Source organism: Thermobia domestica, chromosome 14, assembly GCF_964235325.1.
Source record: "Thermobia domestica chromosome 14, izTheDome1.hap1.1, whole genome shotgun sequence".
Classification (NCBI taxonomy): Eukaryota; Metazoa; Arthropoda; class Insecta; order Zygentoma; family Lepismatidae; genus Thermobia; species Thermobia domestica.
This window is the reverse complement of record NC_137467.1, coordinates 171,924,128-171,951,407: the sequence shown is the minus strand read 5'-3', so window position 1 is coordinate 171,951,407 and position 27,280 is coordinate 171,924,128. Positions and strand designations below refer to the sequence as shown.

Sequence of the window (27,280 nt, the reverse complement as noted above, 5' to 3'; positions counted from 1 at the left end):
ACAAAATTCAGGTATGACCAAAATGCAAGTTTCAGGGTATTATCAGACCTCCTGGGGGTGAATAAGGGACTGTAACGGATGATTTAAAGAAACGAGAACTGTATGCACATTTCGTGTCCCTATTACTTAACAGACGAGCAGAGCAGTGAATGATTATTCCTGAGTCCCCCCCCTCAAAAAAAAAAAAAAATATATATATATATATATATATATTACCATATCCCGCATACTCGCCAGACTTCCCTTATGATAACTTTCTCCTTCCAAAATTAAAAGCAACATCTAAGGGTTGCTTTTTAACGATCTTCTGTCATCCAGAAAATAGTGACGAGACCTTGAACACCAGTACAGTTCATTTCGTCCAGCAGTCACCCCATAACATACTGGATCGTGCAGAACTAGTGTAGACAAAAAAAGGTTCCACTTTGAGTAAACCCAAGTGTTATTTTTCCCAGACCCCGTCTCGTTCCCTAATGACTGTACTGTATTGCATTGTTATGCTGTGGCTGCTAGTACGCAAGTTCATACAAGAACTGAAAATAGTGTTAAATTAAAACAACTGTTCCACTTAGTTTAAAGAGTTGTATTTTTATATTTTTAAACAAATAATCCAAGAATACATATTCTTTTTTGTCATTAAAATCAATGATATAACAGCTGTGAAATATAGTTTTGTTTTTTTGTTCATAAATGGATGGTGCTTGTTTGACAAAGTTCTACCAGAACTTTTAGTTTTCTTTGCGTGGATTCGGTGAACATATTTTTTTACGTCCTTCGTCGTTTACAGAAACATGCTGAAGCGCAATTGAAAATGGCAGCATATTTTGACAGGTACAGTAATAAAAAATATAATTATATATAGCACTTCTGTGAGATACACAAAGACTAGAGCACTTTTCACGTACTGAATGCAAATCATAATAAATAAATAGATCTAATTAACGACAATTAAATTTACTGATTTTTTAAAAAATGATTCCATTTAACTATGTATATATACGTAATAAAGGTATGTGGAATTTGTTTTATTACGACGGCAATACAAGCAAGTTGTCCACTTATTACATAGGATACGTATTCTGACACTGAACTCAATTCTTTTCCGCCAAAAGGAATCTCTTCGTCGATCGATCACTCGCAGGCTAACTTGCTGTCGAAACTACTGAGAGCAATGGCGAAGGCTTGCAAAGCACACATTGGATACCGATAGTCCATCGTAAATACATCTTCTGCTACTCGCCCGAATTGCATCACTATGTAATCCACTGAAAAGAAGAGAAAAAGATCCAATTAAAAAATAATAAAAAAAAAGTGCATTAAAATACAGTCTTTGTAGGACAAAATACAGAAATGGGTCGCTCTTTTCCTCAGGTTGAGGGCGAAAGCGTTTGTGAATACGGAGGTACGTAGTATTTCCAAAAGTTTCTGTTACTACACTGCAATACTGACGCCACTGGTAAGAAGCCGTTCATGACATGCAATACCATCTATGGAAGAAATCTATATAAATAAAAATGAAAGCGGCTATGTTCATTACTTAACTCTTGAACCACCCAACCAATCTCGATCAAATTTTCAACATACGTGAGGTTCGGGCCTCGGGTTGATTTTATCGTTTCACTTTGATGGTGCAACTTAGGGTAGGGGAAGATATATAAAAAATGAAAATGAACGTTATTAATGTTGAATCCATAGTTTTCTAGGTCGTTGAGATGAATAGTGACACTTCCAATGCCATTTAAATCCAAATCCAGCCCCGCAACTTGGGGAAGGGGGAAGATGTATAAAAATAATCGTTATTAGTGTCGAATCCATAGTTTCCTGGGTCGCTGAGATGAACAGCAACACTTCCGATGCCATTTAAATCCAAATCCAGCCCCGGAACTTGGAGGAGGGGGAAGATATATAAAAATGATCGAAAATAACCGATATCAGAAAGCGCTTTAGTAACAGTAAAAAGTGACTCACTAATGAAACATATTACTATTTTTTTTTTCTTTACTCCAGCGAAGCGGGTAACTGACTTTGTAATGTATAACTTTCAACTGTCTAGCTACGTCAGTTTGTTGGAGTCAATCAGTTATTTGAACGTTGAACTTGCATAGTGCATGACAACTCTTCAGTCCACACGGCTGTTGCTGCCGAGGCTGCAGTGCTAAATCTGGACTGTAATGTAGCTCTGAACCTCCTCGAAGTTACAGTCCTAGCAACAACAGCCGTTTGAACATGAGCACTATCTTGCAGTATGTGAGCTCAACTCATAATGACTATTTCAAATGACTGTGTTCAACGAACTGACGCTGCTAGACAGCTGAAACTGAAACATTATATTTTATAGATGGTATCATTATATTATTATTACCAGTCGTGCGATATTTCAATGTCAGACCGGGAACTTTTGGAAATACCCTTATTACGTAAATGGTTTGCTAATACCAATCTTTGCAATCTCAGTCCCATTTCTTTATGTTCACCTCATGAAATTGAGGTAAAAATAAATTTGAGAAGCTGATAATTTACTGTTGAAGTCTAAGTATGCATTAATAAGCTTTTGATAACACTAAGACGGGTACAGAAAGTATACAAATTTCACACACTGCATGCAAAGTTTGAACTGCTTTTACATATGTTGGAGGAATTATTTTCCTTTGTTTTCATGGCTCTTGGCGAAGGTATGCATTCTGATTCCTCTAGTTGTTATTGTATATACCTAGTTATAAATACTGTCACAAAGTTTGGAGTGGCGCAGTGCTGCCATCTGTGTGTAAAGCGGAAGATGTATGTAGTGTGTGTTTTACTATTCATGACATACGTTGATATGGTACTGAGTTCTGATGGAGTGGGGCGATTACGAAAATCGTGCAGCACTAATTGCACTACACAAGGTCGGGAAGACAGTAGGTGAGATTTTCAGCATCCTGAAACTCCTACAAATCAGCAAAAGATTCGTGTATCGTGCCATATAGCGATACAACAAGACTGGAACGGCAGCTGACCGCGCAAGGAGTGGCAGACCACGAACGGTACGAACTCCGCAGGTCCAGAAAGCAATCGCAGCAAGAATTCGAAGAAATTCTGTTTGAACACAAAGTGTGATGGCTGCTGAGATGAACATCAGCAGAAATTCCATGTCTCGTGTGCTCAGGAGTGACCTACATCTACGGGCGTGTAGGAGGCGGACTGATCACTTTCTGACCCAAACATTAATGTTGCAGAGGGTCCTTAAATCAATGAGACTGTTGTGGCGTTACGCCAACAATCTGTACAGGAATATTCTGTTCACTGACGAAAAGGTGTTCACAATTGAACAGCACAACGCCCAAAATGACCGTGTGTATGCCATGTCATCTACTGCAGCTGCTGAGGCAGCTCCAAGGGTTCAGAGGGCACATCATTCTGCCTCAGTGATGGTTTGGTGGGGAGTGAGCTACCCAGGCACAATCCAGCTGCATTTTTGCGAACAAGGTGTTAAAACATCTGCCATGGTGTACCAGGACACAATGCTAACACCTATAGTGAAACCACTGTCTGCTACCATGTTCCCTGGAGAAAGGTGGACCTTCCAGCAGGATTCCGCTCCAGGCCACAAAACGAAAACAACCCAGGACTGGCTGGCACGGAACATCCCCGACTTCATTTCTACCGCTGATTGACGTTCTAGCAGCCCGGACCTTAACCCGTTGGACTACAAACTTTGGGCAGTCCTTCAGGCAAAGGTCTGTCACAAACGGCATCCATCTGTCGACAGTCTTGAAACAATCTTTGACCCGGGCAGTGAACAATTTTCCCATGGACGTGGTGCGTAATACCATTGACCAGTGGCCGGACAGACTTCGTGCCTGCATCAAGGCCACGTGGAGACATTTCGAAAAATGATTCGTGCGTCAGGTGTACAACATATCAATGTAAAACATGACCAAAATAAATTACCTTGGTGTTGATACTCTGTGTTATTCACATTCAAACTTGTGACAGTATTTATGATATAACTGGGTAGTATTTGTAACTATTTTCATTTAAGTGAGGTTCCCTTTTGCGGATTCGGGTTCATTTGCACCATTCATAGTACTGCACCATATGGCCCATGATACAATTTGGCTATGGAAAATTTCTGTGGTGCACCCTTTCCCTTGGTGCTCTAAGCACGTGCTTATTTCGTTTAAAAGGTAATCCACCTCTGCCAGAACTATTGAGTATATCATTTGAAATTTTAATATAACTCGGCTTTGAAGGATTTGCGTACTACTTACCGTCACTGTCGTGCACTATCTGGAAGTTCTTGACAGACGCCTGTGTTACTCGGCCATGGAAATTTAATACATACGATTGTGTATCATCATTCCACACAGGGGTCTTATTATGTAATTCTATTAAATTATCCATTGTTTTATTCTTCCAACATTCTGAAAATAAACAAAATTGTAACAATTAATAGATTAATTCACTATAATTTCTATTTGGTCAGGTTTGAGCAAATAACAATTCTGCACAAAGAAAACACCGGAAACATATCCTTTGTATACTCATGTTCAAAAAATAAACAACAAACTTGCTTCTAGGCGCTCTCTTCTTAGACCTGAAGACAGAATATAACCAAGGGTGGCATAAAAAAAAAAAAAATTCAAACCATTTTTTAAAAACAGATTTTTGGTTTAAATACGTCTGTTTTATTAATTAAGATTACAAATGGATAGAAATAAGTTCGTTTGGCCTTAATCTTATGTAACAGCGAGATCATGAACAACGGGACATACAGCTTAAAATGGTATCCGGGCATTCTTACTTGCATTCGAACCCGGAACCTCTTGGTTACAAAAGCGAAGAATTACCAATTCATTCACGGACACCTGACAGAAATGCTTGTATTGATCTTACATATTTGTGAATATTTTAAGTCACTTCAGAAAAAAAAAAAAAAAAAAAGTGAAATCACTGTGCGGTATATACTGTACAGCTTGTCCTGCTTAGGTGTACAATAAATAAAAAAATGTAACCATGAAATAAATTATTAGAATGATAGTATATTTGTACACTGTTGGGAATAAATCAAAGTTTCATTAACAATGCATCAAGTACCACAAGTGTTATTATCTTGCGCAGTAGCCACAAAGCCATTAAACTCATTGCTTGTCTGCCAGTCATCATGAGGCACCTCAACAGGTGTTTCTCTGGCGGAACTGAAGCCTGTGAAACTTGTTCAAGGACGTTTTCATATACATTTTATGTCGGTGCAAAAGTAGTAGTACCAACTTACATATCTATCAACAAATGGGACTAGTAGTTACGAGAAACGGAATCATTGTTAACGATTATCGGTAAACATACAAAAAAGGAAGTTTCAGAAGAAAGCGTGGAGGAAATTCTTGTTGTATTTAACAGAAGCCCTACAAATCCACACAAACTAGTAAGCGATTATAAATCTCCAAATCAACTATAAAATCACAAAGATTGCGCCTGCATGCTTACAAGATTCAATTTCATCAGCGCAATAGAACCAGCTGACAGGCTGTTGACGGTACAATTCGCAGAAGAAATACTTGAATAATAATAATAATAATAATAATAATAATAATAATAATAATAATAATAATAATAATAATAATAATAATAATAAAGACGCATTTCTGAACAATGTTTGTTTCTCAGTAGAGGCGACTTTCCATGTGAGACGTAACTGTAGAATATGGGGTGAGAGAATCCTCACGAAGTGCGTAAAAGAAAACCTGATTCCCGGAATTTAAATGTGTGATGTCATGAAAAACAAAATTATCGGTCCCTTCTTTTTTGCTGAGGCCATGATGAATTTGAACAATTATCGAAACATGTTGCAGCTATATGTCTTCCCACAACTCCCACCCGGAGCCATTCTCCAACCAAAAAGACGGAGCTCCAAACCATTAATCTCACGTCATCAGAGACTTCCTCAATGTGCATTCCAAGAGAGATGAACTGGAAGAGGTTTAAAAAGTTCACAACAGGTCCCTCACGATCACTAGATCTTACTGTGATTTTTTCTTACGGGGATTTGTTAAGGACCAGGCTTATTCTACTCAGATTCATCAAGATCTGGATGATTTACGTAAAAGAATTGTTAAAAAAACTGCCAGCCCTCTTTCCCCCCAATCCCCATTGAATTTGTATAAATTCTTCCTCGGTAGTATGTTGCATCACAAATCCTGTGCCCTGTCAAAATTTCAAGTTTCTTGCTTCAGCGGTTTAGCCTGTGCGTTGATCAGACAGTCACGTAGAACTTCTTTTGTATAGAGAGATACCTTCTAGATGGTTTAAGGTATGTGGAAATATCACCATAACGTTTGCACGATTTGTGAGAATTTTGCTTTTATTTATTTATTTATTTATTTTAAACTTTAAAAGATAATATTAAAAAAAAAGAAGAAAACATTCAAACCAGCCGATCCTTAATATACCCGGAACAAGTATGTCTGTCGCTAGAATCGCAGGAATTGGAATATACCCTGGCCGGTGAACGATGATTTCTGACAGCTTTGCACAAGGCCACGGCGAGTGAGCAGAAGACAGCAGGTCAACCAACCTTAGGTTCAGAACCTGTCGCGTCTCCATGGTAACCACCGCACACTGCCAACTTTCACTCACCCCCTCTCGCCCTCAGCGAGGAAGCAGACGACTCTTCCCTTGCGCGAGAAGCACATGGCAATACCGCACTCCTCAGTCGTCCTCGAGAGCTGAGCTGTCAGAAATCATGGTTCGCCGGCCAGGGTATAAGTACTAATACACTTAGAAAATCTATACGTTGTGACTAAATCTGCTCCCTCACCTATAACCTATTTCACTCCAAGGCAACAGAAATGATTATTAAATCTCATAGAAATAAACTAACATGTTTCTTCAAAATAAGCCAGTTTTCACATCTATCACTGAAGACAAGCACATTGATGAATTGGTACACATTTAAATGAATGTCATGTAGAATGGTAAAAGCTTCCTTGTTCTCACTTCAGTTGCCATATTCTAACCATTTAACACAAACTTTTTTTTTTTTTAAATAACTTTCTAGGACATGTTATCCTAATATTAATACATTTAATTTTTGCACTTACCTTTCTTTTACAGAAGAAATTGTTGAGCCATACTATTATCATATGTATCACACAAGTTTTAAGTACAATGCATTTCTATAGTAACAGTTATGAAATATGAACAATGAAAAAGAAGAAAATTTACATTCTTGTAGCTATTATTTAGAACGAATATGTATTTTCTGTTTTAACTCCCATTATTACTTCTATTACTAATACAGCAGACTTTCGACTATGCGGCCTAGTTTACAAAGGAAGTCTCCGTCATGAAGTGGACAATTTTTTGGATGATGTATTCAACTTTTTAACGCCCTCATAAAAATGCAACTTTGCCAAGGAGAAGCAGTCATATATCAAGGGCTTTTCAAAAACTACATTCTACGTTTGGACTTTTCTTCTTAGGTGTACTTTTGCACATTTGTGTAATCATTTATTAATGAAGAGCAAAAGTTTAATCTTTTTTTAAAAGAATTAAGCTACGTTTTACGATAGTGTTTTGTTTATTTTAAAATTGTATATATGTACAGTGTACATCATTCTATGGTTCCTGCAATTAGTTAGTGATTATAAAATCTATAAATTGTGTACAATATTTTTTATGGTTGGACTTGTTTAAGTAATAAATTTTTAAAACACTATACAGCACAGTACATACATAACAAACGTTTATGAAGTATTGGCCTGTGCTAAAAGAGAGAGAGAGAGAGAAAATATGAATAAGAAGAGGTTATATATTAACATATATACAGGGTGGTAGGTAACTCCACCGACAAACTTTGGGAGGCGATTCCTTATACGAAATGAAAGAAAAAAAAAAAAGTTCTAATAAACATGGGCCGAAAAATACCTCCTTTCAGAGTTATGCTCCATTGAAAATTCGAAAAATCATTTTTCAAAACTCCCTAACTTAGCAACTATAGGACCTATCCCAAGCCGTTTGAGGAATTACACAGGAACTAGTATGTTCTCTATCTAAATATCCATGTTTTACCATCCTCCGTTATCGGTGAAAGGAACTGTAAAAAGGAAGTTGAAGTATAGGAATACTCCTTTAAGTACTAGTGGTGCGGTGAACGCTGTTACCGGTGAATTCTGAAACATCGATATTTAGATAGAGCGCATACCAGTTCCTGTGTAATTCCTTAAACCGCTTGGGATAGGTCCTATAGTTTCTAAGTTAGGGAGTTTTGAAAAATGATTTTTCGAATTTTCAATGGATCATAACTCTGAAAGGAGGCATTTCTCGGCTCATGTCTATTAGAACTTTATTCTTTCATTTCGTATAAGGAATAGCCTCCCAAAGTTTGACGATGGAGTTAAATACCACCCTGTATATATACATATATATATATATATATATATATATATATATATATATATATATATGTGTGTGTGTGTGTGTGTGTGTGTGTAATTTTTAATGGCATGGATGGGGCAGGAAGTGAGAATTATAGAACTCCGACCTATAGGGCTTTTTTCGTTATCCAGCGTGTCTTTCCGCCACATTAGACCGGACATGAATCTACTGTAATATGATTAGTTGTTGCCTACCCTTCCGCCACATTAAATCGGAGTCATGAGTCTGTTGTAATATGATCAGTGCTTGCCTGCCCTTCCGCCACATTAGGCGGACAGTCATGAGTCTATTGTAATATGATAAGTGCTTACGACGGATGTTGTTACGTTCAGTCGAATAATAAAAAAAAAAAAATGTGAAAAAATATTGTTAATAAAATCTCCATTTTAAAGATGGTAAGAGAAATAGCTTTAGAAAGGTTTGCTAGTTGTCCTTGGTTTCTCTACCGCTGGAAGTTCTCATACTTCCTGTTGCATTGCGCTAGTTGTGCCTGTATCCACCTCTTGGGTGTGCAGCTACCGAGCGGCGTATTGCTGCAGGTAATCGCTACGGCTGTAGTTCGTTAAGAGTTTGATGTGACTTGATAATATGGAATTGTGAAAAGAAATCGCGTTAACTAGTGAAATCAAGTAGTGAGAATTACTTACGTTATTGGTTAAAGGAGATTCGGTAATAACTAACCACTAAATTTGTATTCTTTTAAAACAAGCTTTGAGACAAAAAGTGAGAAAAGAAAAGAACAGAAAATAAGTGATTGATTCTGGTTTGTATGGTACATTTAAGTTCCTTTTGGATAGAGTGAAACTGATGTTTCATGTTTCGTGTTATCAAGTTTTGAAAGAAAAGAGAAGAAATGTAATGAGAAACTATTCTGGATTAGCTTATGCCTTTTTATTTTCCCTCAATATAGGGCTTGTTTTGCTGTTTGATAACCTGTTTGACATACTCATTCTTTTTCACCTACTAAATTATGCGCAGCAAACCGTAGGGAGAAAAGGAAGAAATTAATCACTTTAATTATATGGTATTTCGAGGGTTTAAGCACCTATTCCCTTATTGTTCTTTATTCTGGGGATTTTATATTCCTTTTCTCTTTGTCAAACGAATCTTGGAGAAAAAAAAGCAAAAGCAGATTGTTACTTACTATTGAGACTAATTGAACAGACTTAAGTGAAGTCGAATGCTATGTATATATTTCTTGTTATTGAATCTACATTTGTTATAATAAAGTTTGTTATTTGTTTTGGGAAATAGGTTTTGTTGAATTGCCACTATAACTGGTAACCTGCTATATCGCTCACAAACATACGGGCTCACTCGACGTGTTACCGTTAATTTTCCGTATTGGTTGTTTTGTGTTTGGTAGTTTTGGATTTAATTCTTTAATTCTGAAATACTTAGGGTTGCAAAGCAACGAGTACTGAGAATTTCCGGAAGCATATAATTATGTATTTGTGTTTATTACGCAACAATGTCTACTGAGGAAAACTATATGGTGCTGGAAATGCGACGTTCACCTCTAAAGTGGTTTCTAATACGATATTATTATTGTTAATTTTTCAATCATCTTCGCAAACATTTTTTGAGATTTCTTAAGAAAATAGCGAATTTGATTTTCTTACCTAACAACGTATCCTGTTCTGTTTGGGGACATATGGAAACCCGTTTATGCTCCTGCGTCATTCCTGGCAGAATTACAGTCATTTTGCGAGGTCCTTTGAAACCTAATACGTTGGTTTCCTGAAATAAGAAAAATATTAGTTTAGAGAAATACCTTGCGGGATCGTATATATATCACTACCACGTGGCACAATATACAACTAAAATGAGATCGTACTTTAGATCTGTTAATCTTTGAAAACCGTGACATTATAAGTATTCACTAAGCCCCTTCAAATGACAGAAACAAGGTGAAATTCCTACAACAACAGATAAGTATCACATAGAGGTAAGAACATACATTATCCCTTTCGTAGAACTTAGTCCTCACCGTATTTCTCTCTGTGTCAATTATCAGGGTTCCCACTTATTTGGTGACCATGAATTTCCTCACTTTTCCACGCCTAAACATAATATTATATATATATATATATATATATATATATATATATATATATATATATATATATATATATAAAAAACCTTAGATTTTTAATGATCTTCTCATCTACTATACATGTACAAGTATATAGTGTGTGTTAAGGTAGGTAAGTTTTGTAAAATAAAGTATTTTATAAAATTTTCCCTACCAAATAGCTGGTAAGGCAAAACGAGAAATCGAGTAGACCTACAATTCTAGAGTATTCTAAAACATGAAAGAAAATAGAAAACTGTCTGGTAATGTACATACTAACTGCTGGCATAACGAAAAACTTAATACATCTTGTTAGAGCTTTGCTCGTTAGATTAACATCCACAAATCTCTCAAACTCTATCGTTAGGTCGTATATAAGTTATATTCCAAAGAACAACTTAACGCAACCATTTCCAACAGGATGCTGCTCGGCTTCTCAGCAAGTGTTGATACATGACAAAGGTGATAAGCAAACAAGGCTTTTGCAGATATACTATTCGTTGATTCAAAGTACTCACCTACTTCGTTCCCTCCCGCTTTTGCTCGATCTATTGCCTTTGACTGTAAACCCCAGCTTCCTCGTGATACACTCATGAGTTGGAAATGACTGTCTTAATTGAATTATACCTATTCGAGAAAGGCAGGCGTCAACCGAATCCCAGCATCTACAGTAGTTCTTACTATAGGTGAAATTCCATTGAATTTCAACGAGTAGCTGGTCTGGGGAAGGACGTGATAGTATAGTGATTAACAAATCGGGACTTAAACCAATGACTCGTGACCCAGTCTCGTCCATTTTCACTACGAAATTCAAACTGAATACTCAGGAACTAAAAAACGCCTTCTTCACATATGAATTCATAACATACTTGATATTTTTTCTAGAATACGTACATAAACTACAGCTGCTAATTCCTGCCTGGAGCTTGTTTTGTCCCCTCCAGAAAGGCTTGCTCGTCTCGGCGAGTGGCCATTGTCGTAAATGGTGAAATGAGTTCCTAGAAGGTTAGACCTTAGCTTTCCTACGTAAGATTCACCTCCTCGGGACAAGTCGGTGGGATCTGTGGAGATCAGGTAATTACTTGTGGCACTTTTTTTCCTCTTTCTTCCGGCTAAAAGAAACACCTGAAACAAATAAAGCAATCTAGTTAAATACAGTACACAATTAATTACATTAAATAAAAGGTTGTTGAAAATGAAACTAAATTTTTTAATTTAACGTACCCACGATTATGACCTGTAGGCTAAAGCAGTGGTTCCCAACCTTTGTTGGCTGACGACACTTTACCACTGAATGCCCACAACATCGCCACACACTTATTTCATTTTTTATTAAGACGTCCGATTTAGAGAATGCAAAAACACACCCAGGAATTCTAACTACCATTCTACTTTCTTTTTTCAAGCTTTCGACTCTCCCCTGGAGTTTTGGTCACGGAGGTTAAAAATAGGAAGGAAAAGAATAGAAATATCAAGGAATAAAAATGGAACGAACTTACCAAGCGAAGAGCTGGTTGTACGGAAACACAACATTGTCAAGTACGTCGGTGATGTTCAGCTCATGTAAACTAAAATAAGACGGATTCAGGTAAAAGAAACGCAGCACAGGGTGTAAGATTCAAAAATTTTATTCGGAGCTAGAAATGAAGTAAAGAGACTGGTTTTTTGAAAATTTATTTATTCATTAAAACAAATAAATAAATAAAAATTTAGACAAGGGATGGTTGGGTGATGGATGGGAGGCAGTAATTACAAAATTTTCACAATATTAGCATGACAATAAAAATAATAACATGAGTTGGCAACCTTCCAACAAGGAACAAGAAAGGCGCACAAATTGACTCCACCATATTTTAGTTTCCATCTTCTTCATTCGCTGATTACTGACGTACTTGACAACGTATTTCCGTCAACACAGCTCTTTTCTTGGTAAGTCCGTTCCACTTTTATTCCTTAATATTTCTATTCTTTTTCTTCTGGTTTTTAACCTCCGTGACCAAGAATCCAGGTGAAAGTCGAAAGCTTGGAAATCTAAAGAAAATTCAGGAATCTCTAAGTAGACTAAGTATACAGAAACTTCTTTATATATTTACTCTGTCTGTCCGTTATGGAGACAAAAAAATCTCAAGAAAGCAGAGGATCAAAAGTTAGAAATTGTGTTCCTTGATGGAGGTGATCCATCGAAATTGATTACAAGATATGGCCGATCAAAAATTGTTTTCCCATGTATATATTAAAATTGCTCCTTTGTAGTATTCAACCCAACTGTGCCTCAACATCAATTTGGTTACATACCACTAACTTACCGGTATTTTCAATGCAGAGTGATTCAAAACAACACCGACAACGTTTGGTAGGTGATTCCTGACACCAAGATAAGACAAAAAGTATAGACCAACTTGGGTGCACAAATGCTTTCTTTCGGAGTTATAGGCTGCCGAAAACATGAAAAAATCAACTTTAAAGGTCGATAGCCCGAATACTATAGGACTTACTGTAGTCGGGTTAAGACTTCACTTAGAAACTAATATATGCGCTATCCAAAAATACATGTTACAAAATCCTAAGATACTCACGCAACAATTTTATAGAGGGAGTTTGGCTACCAGTATATAATTTGAAGTACTTACCAACTACCTCTATAAAAATTGTTGCGAAAGTACCGTAGGATTCTGAAACATGGATATTTGTAAAGGGCACATACTAGTTCCTAAGTGAACTTTTGACCCGACTACGGTAGGTCCCATAGTTTTGGAGCTATGGACTTTTAAAGTTCATTTTTTCATGTTTCCGGTAGCCTATAACTCCGAAAGAACGCACTTGTGCACCCAAGTTGGTTATACTTTTTGTCTTATTTTGGTGTCAGGAATCACCTCCGAAACGTTGTCGGTGTTGTTTTGAAACACACTGTATATCCTAAGCAAACTCCTTCACATGACGTATGCGTGACACTGTTCAGTAATAAGCCTAAACATTTCTAAAAAGTAGGTAACAATAAGCCTGAACATTTCTAAAAGCAGGCAATAATAAGACTAAACATTTCTAAAAAGTAGGTAACAATAAGCCTAAACATTTCTAAAAAGTAGGTAACAATAAGCATAAACATTTCTAAAAAGTAAGTAATAATAAGCCTAAACATTTCTAAAAAGTAGGTAACAATAAGCCTAAACATTTCTAAAAAGTAGGTAACAATAAGCCTAAACATTTCTAAAATGTAAGTAATAATAAGCCTAAACATTTCTAAAAAAGTAGGTAATAATAAGCCTAAACATTTCTAAAAAAGTAGGTAATAAGCCTAAACATTTCTAAAAGCAGGTAATAATAAGCATAAACATTTCTAAAAAGTAGTAACTCTTATGTAGTACTGAGTATTGCTGCTGCCACAGACGTGTTGAGTGGTAGAGCCTATTTCAAAATTGATTTTCACTCATTATGAAAATGTGTGACAAATCGGTTGGGAACTACTGGTGGTGCTTGAATGTGAGAGTAAATAGGAGAACCACGAAAAACTAGACAAGATTTTTCACCACAAACTTATATGGCTACAGATCGAACCAGGAATCTTTTGCATCAGAAATGAACGCCCTACCACCTTACCACTGAGTCACTGTTCCCTCAACAACAGAAGGTTGTTGCCAATGATGGCGTTGTATCACATCCAAATAACTTATATTGTACTGTATAGAGGAAGTTTAGCACTTTTCAGTATTATAAGCACTTTCATAATCCAGTTAGGACAAAAGTCGAGAAAATTTTAATAACTATAATACGAATATGGACACACTAAATACATAAATATTTTTTTGCCGGTATTAGCCTCAGATGAAAACTTGAATCATAGTTTACATCTCATTTTAAGCGTGTGACTGTCTCATATAGCTTTCTCTTATTACATGTGAAGGGAAATCTGTGTTACTAGCATATCGAAAGTTTTCATGCATGAAAAGTACCTTTCAGGTCCTCGTTTAGAGACGCGAATTGCACTACTTGGCAATGTCGCAGATAAAGAACCACAGAGTAGATATACCAATCCATCAAATAATTACATAAATTCTTTCTAGATGGCACTTCAAGTCAGTAGAAGTTGATACTAGCACCACCTTTTGACGCAACAATCGATGTAACCGCATGATGGATTCGTAGGGCAATACTAATCGTTCCAAATTAATCCACGATGTTGCCATAGTGAAACTTTTGATTCCCCATAGCGGCTAAAGAAGGACTCAGAGGGTATACTCATATGCAACATTTTCACTTTATTTTGACCTGTAGAATAGCGTTCTGATGTCTGTGTACGCCACTTTTAGAATACGAGTTCTATCTACTTTACCTACCTATATATACATGATGGACAATTTACCTTGATCATCCACTATAACGGAGAAACCAAAACAGAGTGAAAAGTGAAACTTTGCGGGAAGCAACTATAAGGAGGGGAGCATCTTTGCATGAATTAAACAGAAACACCCAACAGTGTTGCCAACTCAATATAATTATTTTTTCAAATGGCACTACGTCAGATTATTATATATTTCAAATCAATATGTCAAACGAAAACTTAAAAATACCACTTTTATTAATCAGTGTTGCAAATTAAAAATGTTATAGTATCACAAACATCCAAAGTTTGGAAGTCTCTACCACACGTACAACACAACGGAGATGGACAGGATAATGCACATCGAGAGTACCTTAGCGTTGGATATCATATTCATGGTACGACTTTTTTCTAATGAATAGGAACGAAGTTACCAAGGCTTGCTAATTTGATTTTTTTTTTTTTTTTTTTTTTTTTGAAGAGGTTTATTTCGAAAAAATGCTTAGATAAGTATCATATCCAGTTACATGTATGGTTTGCAATGAACTTACAAACTATTCTGCAGTTTACAGCACTTCGATATCTCAAACCGTCCGGAGATATGATAACAGGGTTGGCAAAAACCATGGTTTATATTGAAAAAAACAAAAAAAAAAAAAACCTTTTTTTGTTTAAACCAGGTTTTTTGATTTAAATAATTTGCTCTATGTATTTATATCACATATGGACAGAAAAAAGTTTGTTTTGCCGTGGTGTTATTATGCAACAAACGGGTTATGCTGGGTCACATAAACTTAAAGCGGAATTCAAACCGCTTCTCGGCTTCATCCGAGATAAAATGCCCTCCATTTGAACTCGAAACCGGGAATAATTGGCAACAAATGAGATATGTCTGCCGACTCACTCACGAAGGACTTCTGATAAAAATACGTTGTACTGATCTTTATATACTTGTTAATATAATTGTCAAGAGTAATTTCAGGACAAAAAGATAAACAGTTGCACAAGTGAAACCATTATATAGAATTACATATGGACAATTTCGAAATACTGCAGAGTACAGAAGAACTAATTTAGTACAAGTTAGTTCACTACGACTTTTATTAGTCCAAGTTAAAAGAAATACAGCGACTTAATTTGCATATCAGTAAGAAAAGTGAATAAAGATACGAATTATTGGAATCCACTTTGGCTCTGATCCATTTCTACATAAATAGGTACCAAAGATACTTCTGATTTCAATAAATGCCTCTCGTGGGGTTTGTATAACCCCCCCAAAAGGAGAGCATTTCGATGTATTTTATTAAAAAACATTATTAAAACGAAACAATATTTAGAATTTTCTTTGATTGCAATTGCATAACAATAATAACAAACTATAAAAAAAATCACAAAAGAACATTCATAAACTTATAAAAACCAAAGTTGCTTTTGTAGTATAATCTCTTTGAGTAATGATTGGGGAATTTAGGTCTCAATATAATACGAATATACGGAAGTGAAAGGTGATAACCCACAAATGTGTGTTCATCAAGATTTTACGAACACTTACACATTTACGAACATTTTTCTTTTTTTGGTTTAAACCACAGCCAACCCTGTATGATAAACATTCATGAAGTCCCCAACACTGCTGGAAACGCGTATTTATGACAAATATTTAAAATGATTGTTTCCTTTCTCTTTTAAAGCGTTATAGCAAATAGCTTTTAGTAGTTGTAATTACAAGTTCTAGCAATTACATGATTTAAGCAGTTTTGCAAACTTCAGCAATATTTATCATATCTCCGGAACGGCTTGAGACATCGAAGTGCTGTAAACGGCAAAATAATATGTACGTGCATTCCAAACCATACAAGAAACTAGATATGATACTTACCTAAGCATTTTTTCGAAATAAAGCCCTTCAAAGAAATTCAAATTTTCAACCCCTGGTAACTTCGTTCTTATTCATTAGAAAAAAGTCATACCGTGAACATGATATTCAGCGGTAAGGTACTTAAGATGTGCATTATCCTGTCCATCTCCGTTGCGTTGTACGTGTGCTAGAGGCTTCCAAACTTTGGATGTTTGTGGTATTAACCTTAGTTTGCAACACTGATTAATAAGTGGTATTTGAAAAACATAACTTTATATTGGGTTGGCAACACTGTTGGGTGTTTCTATTTAATACATGCAAAGATGTTCCCCTTCTTATAGTTGCTTCGTGCAAAGTTTCACTTTTCTCTCACTTTTGGTTTCTCCGTTATAGCACATGACCAAGATGAATTGTCTAACCTGTATATACGAAGATAGATATATTGTCCTTATTTTATTGATATTTTTAAAGAAAAATAAAATAAATGATACGTATCTGTTACCTTTTTTCCATCATCTCTTTCCATGTGTAGAAAATAGGTAGGAAAAAGGCCCCGATCCATTCCTTTACGGTCTCTCGATATTCTACATTTGACGAGAAAACCTTGAGGTGCTGGCTCCAACACAAATTGCTCTAAATTACTAATCACTTCAGTTAAAGCCAATGTCGATTGATTGTCTTGGTTCACTGAAGAGTCCTGAAAGAGATTACCGTTGCAAAAATTAGAAAATAATACATAATAATAATAATAATAATTATTATTTGTTAATTTCTTAATTAATTTTAATTTCTCAATCGTTTTGCTTTAGATTATTCGTTTATTCTTTTAATTTATTATTCTTTCGCTCTCATGCACTCCTACCAACCCTTCCCATTAGTTTGATCCTCTTCCATTAAATTCCATCTACTTAGAATTATCATGTGATCCTGCAATTCAACAGTACTGCGCAATACTGTGAAATTACTGTTAAGTTATTACGACTACATATTCATTACACTATTTAAATTACTGATAAAATCAAATCAGTGTTCTTCAAACATCACACCACATTCCTTTACATTGCACGAGCCTTCCAGTTGAATGATCTACAACGCAATCGTCCTCTCCTATCAAAACCGTTGGAGCACACCTCTCGTGATGGATTGTGTTGAAAGTAAAGTGAAGAAGCAACCATTATTGGAAGCTAAGACCGTCTCTAGGCCGTCCGGAACTTGGAACTTGAGAGTTCATAATCGCAGAAGCAGTCCATAAAGGATATTCCAGGCCACTATCCAGATATCACAATCGAGCTGAGCTACAACAATCCATTCATCGCCCTTGGCAGATTTGACGGGATATGAAATCCAAGCGTCAACATTAGCTTTGGTTCCATCGCATCAATGTCAGGAAGTTACGCAGCAACTTTGTAGAGTGTCTTCATCAACTAGATCAACTACAGCATCATCAAGAACGAAGGATGATTACGTCATGTGCTCATCTCCTATCCTAATAGTTAAATCCCTTCTCTCCCTCTTTTACTTTCTACCCAATCTAGTCGCTATTTTATCATTTGAAATTGTTGCGTCTTATTTATGGATTGGAGCATAACCTCCCACAATATTACTTGCGTGTGAGTTGTCAGTTCTCATCCTCATTTACATCCCTTTGTTTGAGTAATTTATAATAATCATGAGTAACTTATAAGTCAATATCTGAGTTAATAGAACATATTTCATACCTGACTTTCTCTACTTCTATGTCCTTTAATTTTTCTCCCCTTCTCTACCTCCTCCTCCCTTTTTTATTCATTATTTTTATTTTTAGTAAATATAGAATAAGGTTTGATTTAACGTTAGTGCAGTAAGAATTTTATGATATTGAGAAATTTGTATATATTTATACTCATTAGCAAAATTAATGAACATTAGCAAAACTTAAGGTGCTATGGACCAAAAGGATAGGAGCTAGGGGGCTTCAAAATTTGAATAGCCAAAAAATTATATCATGGAATTATGTACGTTTGAAGTAAATATCTTGAAAACCGTTAAAGCAATCAAAACACAAGTTTCACAATATAATGAGAAAATGCCCTACCGAAAATCATAAACAGTGTTGCCATAGGTGAAGCAGTGTTGCCAACTCAGCATAAAAATATTTTGTTTGAAATAGCACCATATACAAGTGTGCACAGATTTAAAATGCACTATTATCACTAAACATAACAGTGAAGTGTAATGGTACAGTGTTGCACGCTATTGGAGCTACATGTGCTGAAAATGTACCTTGGAGAAGTTTGATATGTGGCAACAGATGGTAATAAAGGAATCTGGGTCTCATACTATGAATTTAGTTTAAATGGATGACACAGATAGTATAACATAGCAAAATGTCAGCAGTGTCACAAAATATTGATGCATTTGAAAAATGAAATTGAGTGATACCATTTTTACATCCTGTGTCAGCTTCCAATTTATACCTAGGTATAGGAGTGGAAAGTGGGATCTGAATCCCTATGAAAGAGAAAGATTACAATGAAATGTAAGGTGAAAAGTACAACAAGAACATGTCCGAGGCGGAACTGGAATCCGCGATGCCTAATATGTCGGTTGTCTAGCCTTCTCGACCAGACGGCTATCTTGGCCGGCTAAAAACGAAATGAGGTAGTAATAAAATAATTATATTTCCAATGTGAATATGGTAATATTACAGTGTACAACCATAATTATATGGTATGTACGAGAAGAAGTAAAGGAACATGTCACTTAACACGAAAGACAGAAACCAAGAAACTACTCTTCCAAATACTGATAAGATAATCGAGAACCAGTTTACAGGAATAGGAAACACGTGTTTCTTTCCTCGCGTGTATCATTTTGTTATCGCGAGTTATCTACTTATTCGTTGGAGCTACCAAAGTATAATGCAAAATCCTCACTTGTTTCTGGGGGGCGCGGTGGCTCAGTGGTAGAGCGTTCACCTCTGGTGCTTGGGGTCCCGGGTTCGATCCCAGCCCCCGCCAAGTGAACTTTGTGGTGGACAAACACCGTGCTCGTGGGTTTTCTCGGGGTTCTCCCGTTTCCTCCCACTTTATTCATTCCACCATTTCACTTATCTCTCATCATCACCGTCTCCTTTAGCCTAACCGGCATATCCGTGGGACGTAAAACTTAAAGATTTCATTTCATTTTCCTCACTTGTTTCTAGTGCATTCCTTTATTACCCTTTGTTACCACATATCAGACTTCTCCATTATACATTTTCAGCACATGTAGCTCCAATAGTGTGCAACACTGTACCACTACACTTCACTGTTGTTTAGTGATAATAGTGCATTTTAAATTTGTGCACATTTGTATATGGTGCTATTTCAAACAAAATATTTTATGCTGAGTTGGCAACACTGCTTCACCTATGGCAACACTGTTTATGGTTTTCGATAGAGCATTTCGTTCTCATTATATTGTGGAACTTTTGTTCTGATTGCTTTAACAGTTTTCAAGATATTTACTTTAAACGTACATAATTCTATGATATAATTTTTTGGCTATTCAAATTTTGAAGCCCCCTAGCTCCTATCCTTTTGGTCCATAGCACCTTAAATTTTGCTAATGTTCATTTCTCATGATGCTCTATCAGATGTGCTATGTGGCAATCAGATTTTAGCGACAACTTGTGGGACTCTCCCGTGTGTGCTTTAATATAGAGACTAATAAAGTCAAAATCATTAAGTTTTACTGTACTGCAGAAATAAATAAAGATTCCATACTTACACTGCCACCTAAAATAGGATTCTTTCCATTTTGTGCCGGAGCAACTGGCATACTTGTTGTCCCAATGGGAGTTGTCGGAGGGATAACTGGACTGGATTCTTCATCCTCTCCCTCATGATCCGATAGGCTTAATTCATCAAGGTTCCTATCCAACTCTGCAAACAAATAGATTCGTGTATATATATATATATATATATATATATATATATATATATATATATATATATATAACAGAAAAGTAATTGTTAACCGTCCCGATGTGCGATCCCATCTTGGATCTATTTACCCAAAGAATATGGACTCTGGGTTTGTTCTGTATAGTTTACACGTTGAAAAGAAATATATTTAAAGTCATTAAATTAGGTTTTCAAATACAGTGTGGTCCGGTAATCCGAACAGGTCTGGGAGAAATTTTTGAACGAAAATACGGTTTTAGGAAATTAATAACTAAAATGATGAAAATGGGTGCACGTTTTCGTAGAAAATAAAGTAAACTTTCGTTGAATAGTTTTTTCTTTAATATCTGTATTTAGGCCTTAAGCCACATTACAACAATTACACAAAGTTTGAAATAGAATACAGCGTACGTATTGTCCAATATTGAAAGTTATAATTTTAGTGTGAGCGAAATACAATAATAGTATGGTAAGTACTGTACTGTAACATAAAACTGAACGTATAATACTGGTAGTGTACAGTACTAATATCTACCATAGTACCGTACTAGTATTACTTGTTACAAGAGATTAACTCAGTTTTTGTCTTTTATCGCAAGGAAGAGAGTTTATTGGACGACGCGTAGTTTTGCCATCGTCTCAAACTACTGTACGTGGAAAAATAAAGGCATCAAGTTTTTCCAACATTTTTCCACTACAGTACATATATTGTTGTCAGAAAGCGTGTTTTGAAATACTATACGCTATGTATTACAACACAATAGACGCGTTCACCCGCTTCATACCGCGATTTTACTGTTATTCCGTCTAATCCTAACAGGGTTCGGTCCCAATTAGTTCGGATTAGCGGGACTCCACTGTATAGATAAAATAAAATACGAGGTGTGTTTAAAAAGTATCTCCGACAAAACATTCACAATATTCCATAAAAATCAGTGTGTGTGTAATAAATAATCAGAAAGATAGATTATATATAACTGGAAAGAACGTGCTCCAAGTAGATGCAAAGTATTTTACCTCAAATTGCATGAGATATACTTTAAGATGAATGAATATTTGAAAACAAAAAATACTGAAATCTTCAGATTAGTCGAGTAGAGAGTCATTTAGTTTCATTTTAGCGATTTATTCTACGGACAAATTACTGTTTTGCATCCTAACTATTATACTAATCCACTAATCTTAACCCTTTATTTGGCACTGTTACTCTCAAGCAACATCGCGTTTTATTGCGTTATCCGCACGAATTATAACTTCAGTGATCATTTTATTGGCATTATTGCTTTCATACATGCAGCATGATTTGCGGGTCGCTTGTTTGGATATTTCCAATCTTCGTCAACAGGAAACAGACGAACTTAATATTGTAGAAGCTCCATCTCCTACGTTCCGAACGTTCTTTTTTCAATTTTTTATTATTATTATTATTTGTGGTTTCTTGCTCTGTAGGAAAATATTTCAACGAAACTGCTGCTAATTATTGAGAGTATTCTTGATATTTGACCATAATAAGCAATGCTGTTCAGTAGCTACACATAAGACTTATTTTATGGCAATGTTGCTTTGAAATTAACATCCTGTATTTTGTAACCTAAGTACAAGAATACTTTAATAAAAATTACGAAATTATGATCAGAAAGACATGGTTCAACCATAAAAGCAAACTAAATATTTTAATGGTAATGCTATCAATGCTTCCCAATTAAAGGGTTAACAATACGAGGGCTGGTCTATCAAGCAAGGATGATATCCATGATTACTCCCACAGGAATACAGGGTTCAACCATAAAAGCAAACTAAATATTTTAATGGTAATGCTATCAATGCTTCCCAATTAAAGGGTTAACAATACGAGGGCTGGTTTATCAAGCAAGGATGATATCCATGATTACTGCCACAGGAATACATGGGGAACCGATTTTTAATTCTCCGTATCTTGGGATCAACTAGATCGATTACGTCCATCAAGGGACTAGATACCTAACGTTTGAGCTTCTACTTCCTGGCCAAAATTAATGGTGATCCACCAAATTGTTGTTGAGATTTTGTGCCTTCCGGACGACACACGGACAAAGTAAAATAAATATATAAAGGAGTTTTCGGTACACCAAGCTCCTTAAAAATTAGGTAAAAACTATCGGTTCTCACCTTCTTCTTCTTCCTTGGTGATTGTTTTAATTTCTACTGCAGCAACACCATTATTAGATAAAGGAACTACAGAATCTGGATTGCCAGGACTCATTGTAAACTGCAACGGTCCATCATAACCTAGAAAATTGAAATGATAAGAACATTAATATACAACAGTATACAGTGAACTTAGATATAGTGATCATTTTACTATAGTAAAACTACGTCGCCAGCCCCTAACCAAATCCATTACGAATATAACATATACACAGAGCCATTTATCCTGATACGCCCTTACAACTTTTAAATTAATAGATGAAAACCACTAAAATTTTGTTCCACGCAAATATCGGCAAGGGGACATTGACATACTCTGTGATACTACTAGGTTAATAATGTTGCCAACTCAAGATGAAACTATATAGGGTACTCTAAAAATGGCGCCCACGGACCGCAGAGTTAATCTACAGACCAAATACCCTTCGGGGTCGCCTTCAGCCGCTATGGAGAATCAACATTTCACAATGTGCCAACGTCGCAGATTAACTTGGAGCCATTAGCATTACTCTACGAACACAACATGCAGTTGAATCGATTGCTACACTAATAAATGATGCTAGTGTCAATCAATATCGACTTTACCTGCCATCTGCAAAGAATATATTATTTGACAGGAGACTGGTAGATCTAATCTATGGTTCTTTATTTGCGACATTGTCACATAGTGCAATTTGTGTCTCCAAACGAGAACTCAAAAGGTATACAAATATATATATATATATATATATATATATATATATATATATATATATTTATTTTGACTTGTAAAATAATGCTCTGTGGTTCGTGGGCGCCATTTTTAGAACACCCGATATATGTTTTTTAATGGTACTACGACAGATAATTACATATTTCAAATCTACATGTTAACACTAGGGCACATGCACCCTATTTGCATCAAATCCACACGCAGTACGGGGATTCCCTCAATTTGAGAATAACTGGCCGTAACTTTTCACTTTAAACGCATTTTAATTAGTTATTTTTGCTACAGATACATTGATGTATTTATTTCTTAAGGTCTTAAAATAAGTTTCTTAATTTCTATTGTACGTGCGTTGGAAACATTGACTAAAGTAGGGGGGCGCGGTGGCTCAGTGGTAGAGCGTTCATCTCTGGTGTTTGGGGTCCCGGGTTCGATCCCAGCCCCCGCCAAGTGAACTTTGTGGTGGACAAACACCGTGCTCGTGGGTTTTCTCGGGGTTCTCCCGTTTCCTCCCACTTTCTTCATTCCACCATTTCACTCATCTCTCATCATCACCGTCTCCTTTAGCCTAACCGGCATAACCATGGGACGTAAAACTCAAAGACTTCATTTCATTTTTGACTAAAGTAGTTGAAATTATAACAACTGCATGAGTTTTTCGAACGAAGCCAGATGCAGTGACGGGGATTGCACGTACTTTCAAAGCTTCCTATGCTCATAATCTCGAGTACCATTTTTCAACTTTTTCAAGAACAATTTCTAAAAAAACTTTTTTGTTCTTCCTTATACTTCATTTTGATTACAACTATATGTACAAAAAGTATAGTAAAATAATAATAAAACGAACTAATCCACATGCGGTGACGGTTTGCCCCCGCAAGCATAATATTGTCACAACAAAAGCTCATAGAAAACAGACAGCGTAATGTATGTGCACGAAGAATCAAAAGAGGAAGCTAGAGGGTGCCACAGCTACCAGCATAAAGCTAGTCTCAAGTTCCGATAATCGAGTAATCGATAAAATTTCAAAACCGTTTCATCGATAAAGAATTTTAATTTTATCGAACTTTCGAGACTCTCGAAATGATCGACACTCCCGACATGTTCGGGACTCTCGAAGTGTTCGAGGCACTCGAAATGTAAGAAACATTAGACAACTTCGAGACACTCGAACTGTTCGAGAGTCTCGAATTGTTTGAAAGCAGCAAATACAGAAATATATCAATATGATCGCATTTGTCGAGTCGCTTGAATATTTAGAAAAGTTCGGGATTATCGGAGTGTTCGAAAGAAACGATGTATTCGAGGTTATCATACTTGTATATAATATATATTACATATATGCAGAGTGTTCATTGTAGTGAAGGAAAAGTTTTTTCCCCACAGATCTGTACAAGCAATCTGTCAGAAGAGAGGAAGAGAAAACATGCATCACCCAAATGGAATTGGAATCCAAGACAACATTAGTCTACTAATAGTCACTTTGCCGATTGCGCCAATAACGGGGCAGGCAGAAAAATAATTTTACATATGACTTCGACAAATACAACTTTGCAATAACTTATCAGATGAAAAAAGTTGTTTGACTAGTTTGGCTGCAAGAAGAAATCGTTGGAGAGATGAAGGAACCGAACTGTTCATCACTACTTTTGATAATACTTGAAACTTCGATAATACTCGAAATGTCGATAATACCCGAAACTTTGATAATACTCGAAATGTCGATAATACCCGAAACTTCGATAATACTCCAACTTTCGATAATACTCGAAATTTCGATAATACCCGAAACTTAGATAATACTCGAAATTTCGATAATACCCGAAAGTTTGGTAATACTAAAAATTTCGATAATACCCGAAACTTCGATAATTTTAAATACTCGAACGGTTTCGAGCAATCGATGACAACTCGATAAATTTTCTCTCCCGAAGTTCGATAGGTCCTCAGCCTTATCGAACACCCCTAGTCTCAAGCAGTCACATTTTAATTCAAAAGCGGGAAATCCCCGTCAACGTGTGTTCTTGCTTGAGTGCTAAACAAAAGCTTACAATATCACATTTATTATTCAGTGCTGCAAACTGAGGACGCCGCAATATCACAAACCTCCAAATTTTGGTCGCAAGTGAGGCGGGTGAGGCCATGCACGTCCAAAGTACTTTCCTATCTAATACTATGATCATAATATGGTGAATTTGGAATGAACAGGAACAAAGTTACACGGGGGTTGAAAATTTGATTTTCTTAAAAAACTGCTCACATAAGTACCTCATCGAATTGCATAATTGTGAAGATCATAATCCTGTTTACAGCAATTCGATACCGCATACATTTCTGGAGATTTGCTAAAGTTTGCAACACTGCTTAAAATTATTAAATCCGAGAACTTGTTATATTCACACCTACCAAAATAAATTTTTGTAATGTTAAAGAAGCAAAGCAAATCAGAATTGTTTTTAAAAGTTCCCGATTATACGTCATTTTAAGTAATATATAAGATTTAATCATTTTTTTCATATCTCCAGAATGGTTTGAGACATGAAATTGCTGTAAACGGCATTATGATCTTTATGTCTATTGAAAACTATCTACGAAATTGAATGTAATACTTATCTAAACACTTTCTCGAAAATTCTTTGAAAAAAAAAAAAAGTCAAATTTTCCATTCCTTATTTTTTCTTCCTGTTTGTTCGAAATACTTTATATGATGACGGTAGTATTCGATATTAAGATACTTTAAATATGGATTACCCCATTGTGTCATCTGCGTTATTACTGTTCCAGGATCTTCCAAAATTTGCTTGGTTTTCGATGTTTGTGATACACTAGCGTCTTTACTTTAAAACATTGCATAATAAGTGTGGTATTTCAAGTTTTCGTTTCACATGTACATTTGATATAACCTAACGTATTTGCCATTTGAAAAAAACTATAACTTAATAGTGGGGTCGGCAAACTGTTAATATCTGGTTCTATTGCAGGGTATGTCAAACAATATTCCCCCTACCGATATTTGCATGGTACGAAATTTCAAAAGTTTCGTGTCTACTAGTTTAAAAGTTACAAAGGCGTATCAAAATAGATGGTCCACCCTGTATATACAAAATTTATTATAATGAATTTCAACTTTTTTTTATAATGAACCTAATGTTTAGTTGTAACTTTCTGGGGAAAGCGGAACGAAAAGTAGAAAGAGAAAAGTGTACACGCCTTCCTTTGTTCAGGATCCCGACATCACATATAGAAGACTTCTTCTACAAACCATTAATCTCACTGCTCACATTCAGCTGTTGTTATTTGGAACTCGGCTTTTCCAAGGCTTATGTGTTAGGTTTCCTTCCCGCGAGATGGATAAACACAGTTCATTCGCTGGAATATTAACTTTTGAATCCGTCCGTTCAAGTCGCCACCAGGGGTCTTATTTCCCAAAACTAATAGTTTTGTAATACTAGTTTAAAACTTTTCAAAATCAGAAATTCTACAATTGTATATACACCATAAAATCACATCAAATTTGAGGTAGTAGTATTTGGAAATAACTTTCACTATTATTCTAGAATTTCTACTAGCATGATATTTTACGACTTCTAGAGAGGTATCAGCATTAGTATTTAGAAAGGACTTTTACTATTATTCTAGAATTTCTACTTGCATGATATTTTACGACTTTTAGAGAGGTATCAGCATTAGTATTTAGAAAGGACTTTTACTTTTATTCTAGAATTTCTACTTGCATGATATTTTACGACTTTTAGAGAGGTATCAGCATTAGTATTTAGAAAGGACTTTCACT

General features: G+C 35.8%; 1 protein-coding gene across 1 annotated transcript in view; it reads right to left on the bottom strand.

Annotated features, from left to right (window-relative positions):
• Positions 1-568: 568 nt before the first annotated feature.
• Positions 569-27,280, bottom strand: part of ktub (Tub domain-containing protein ktub) — a 38,651-nt gene continuing 11,939 nt past the window's right edge. Inside the window, exons 4-10 of the mRNA XM_081739182.1 lie at positions 22,740-22,859; positions 20,416-20,570; positions 17,168-17,362; positions 11,384-11,614; positions 10,038-10,155; positions 4,251-4,403; positions 569-1,265 (exon numbers count right to left, since the gene is read on the bottom strand). Coding sequence (XP_081595308.1) covers positions 1,132-1,265; positions 4,251-4,403; positions 10,038-10,155; positions 11,384-11,614; positions 17,168-17,362; positions 20,416-20,570; positions 22,740-22,859 — 1,106 coding nt within the window. The 3' untranslated portion in view covers positions 569-1,131. The remainder of the gene's footprint in view (positions 1,266-4,250; positions 4,404-10,037; positions 10,156-11,383; positions 11,615-17,167; positions 17,363-20,415; positions 20,571-22,739; positions 22,860-27,280) is intronic.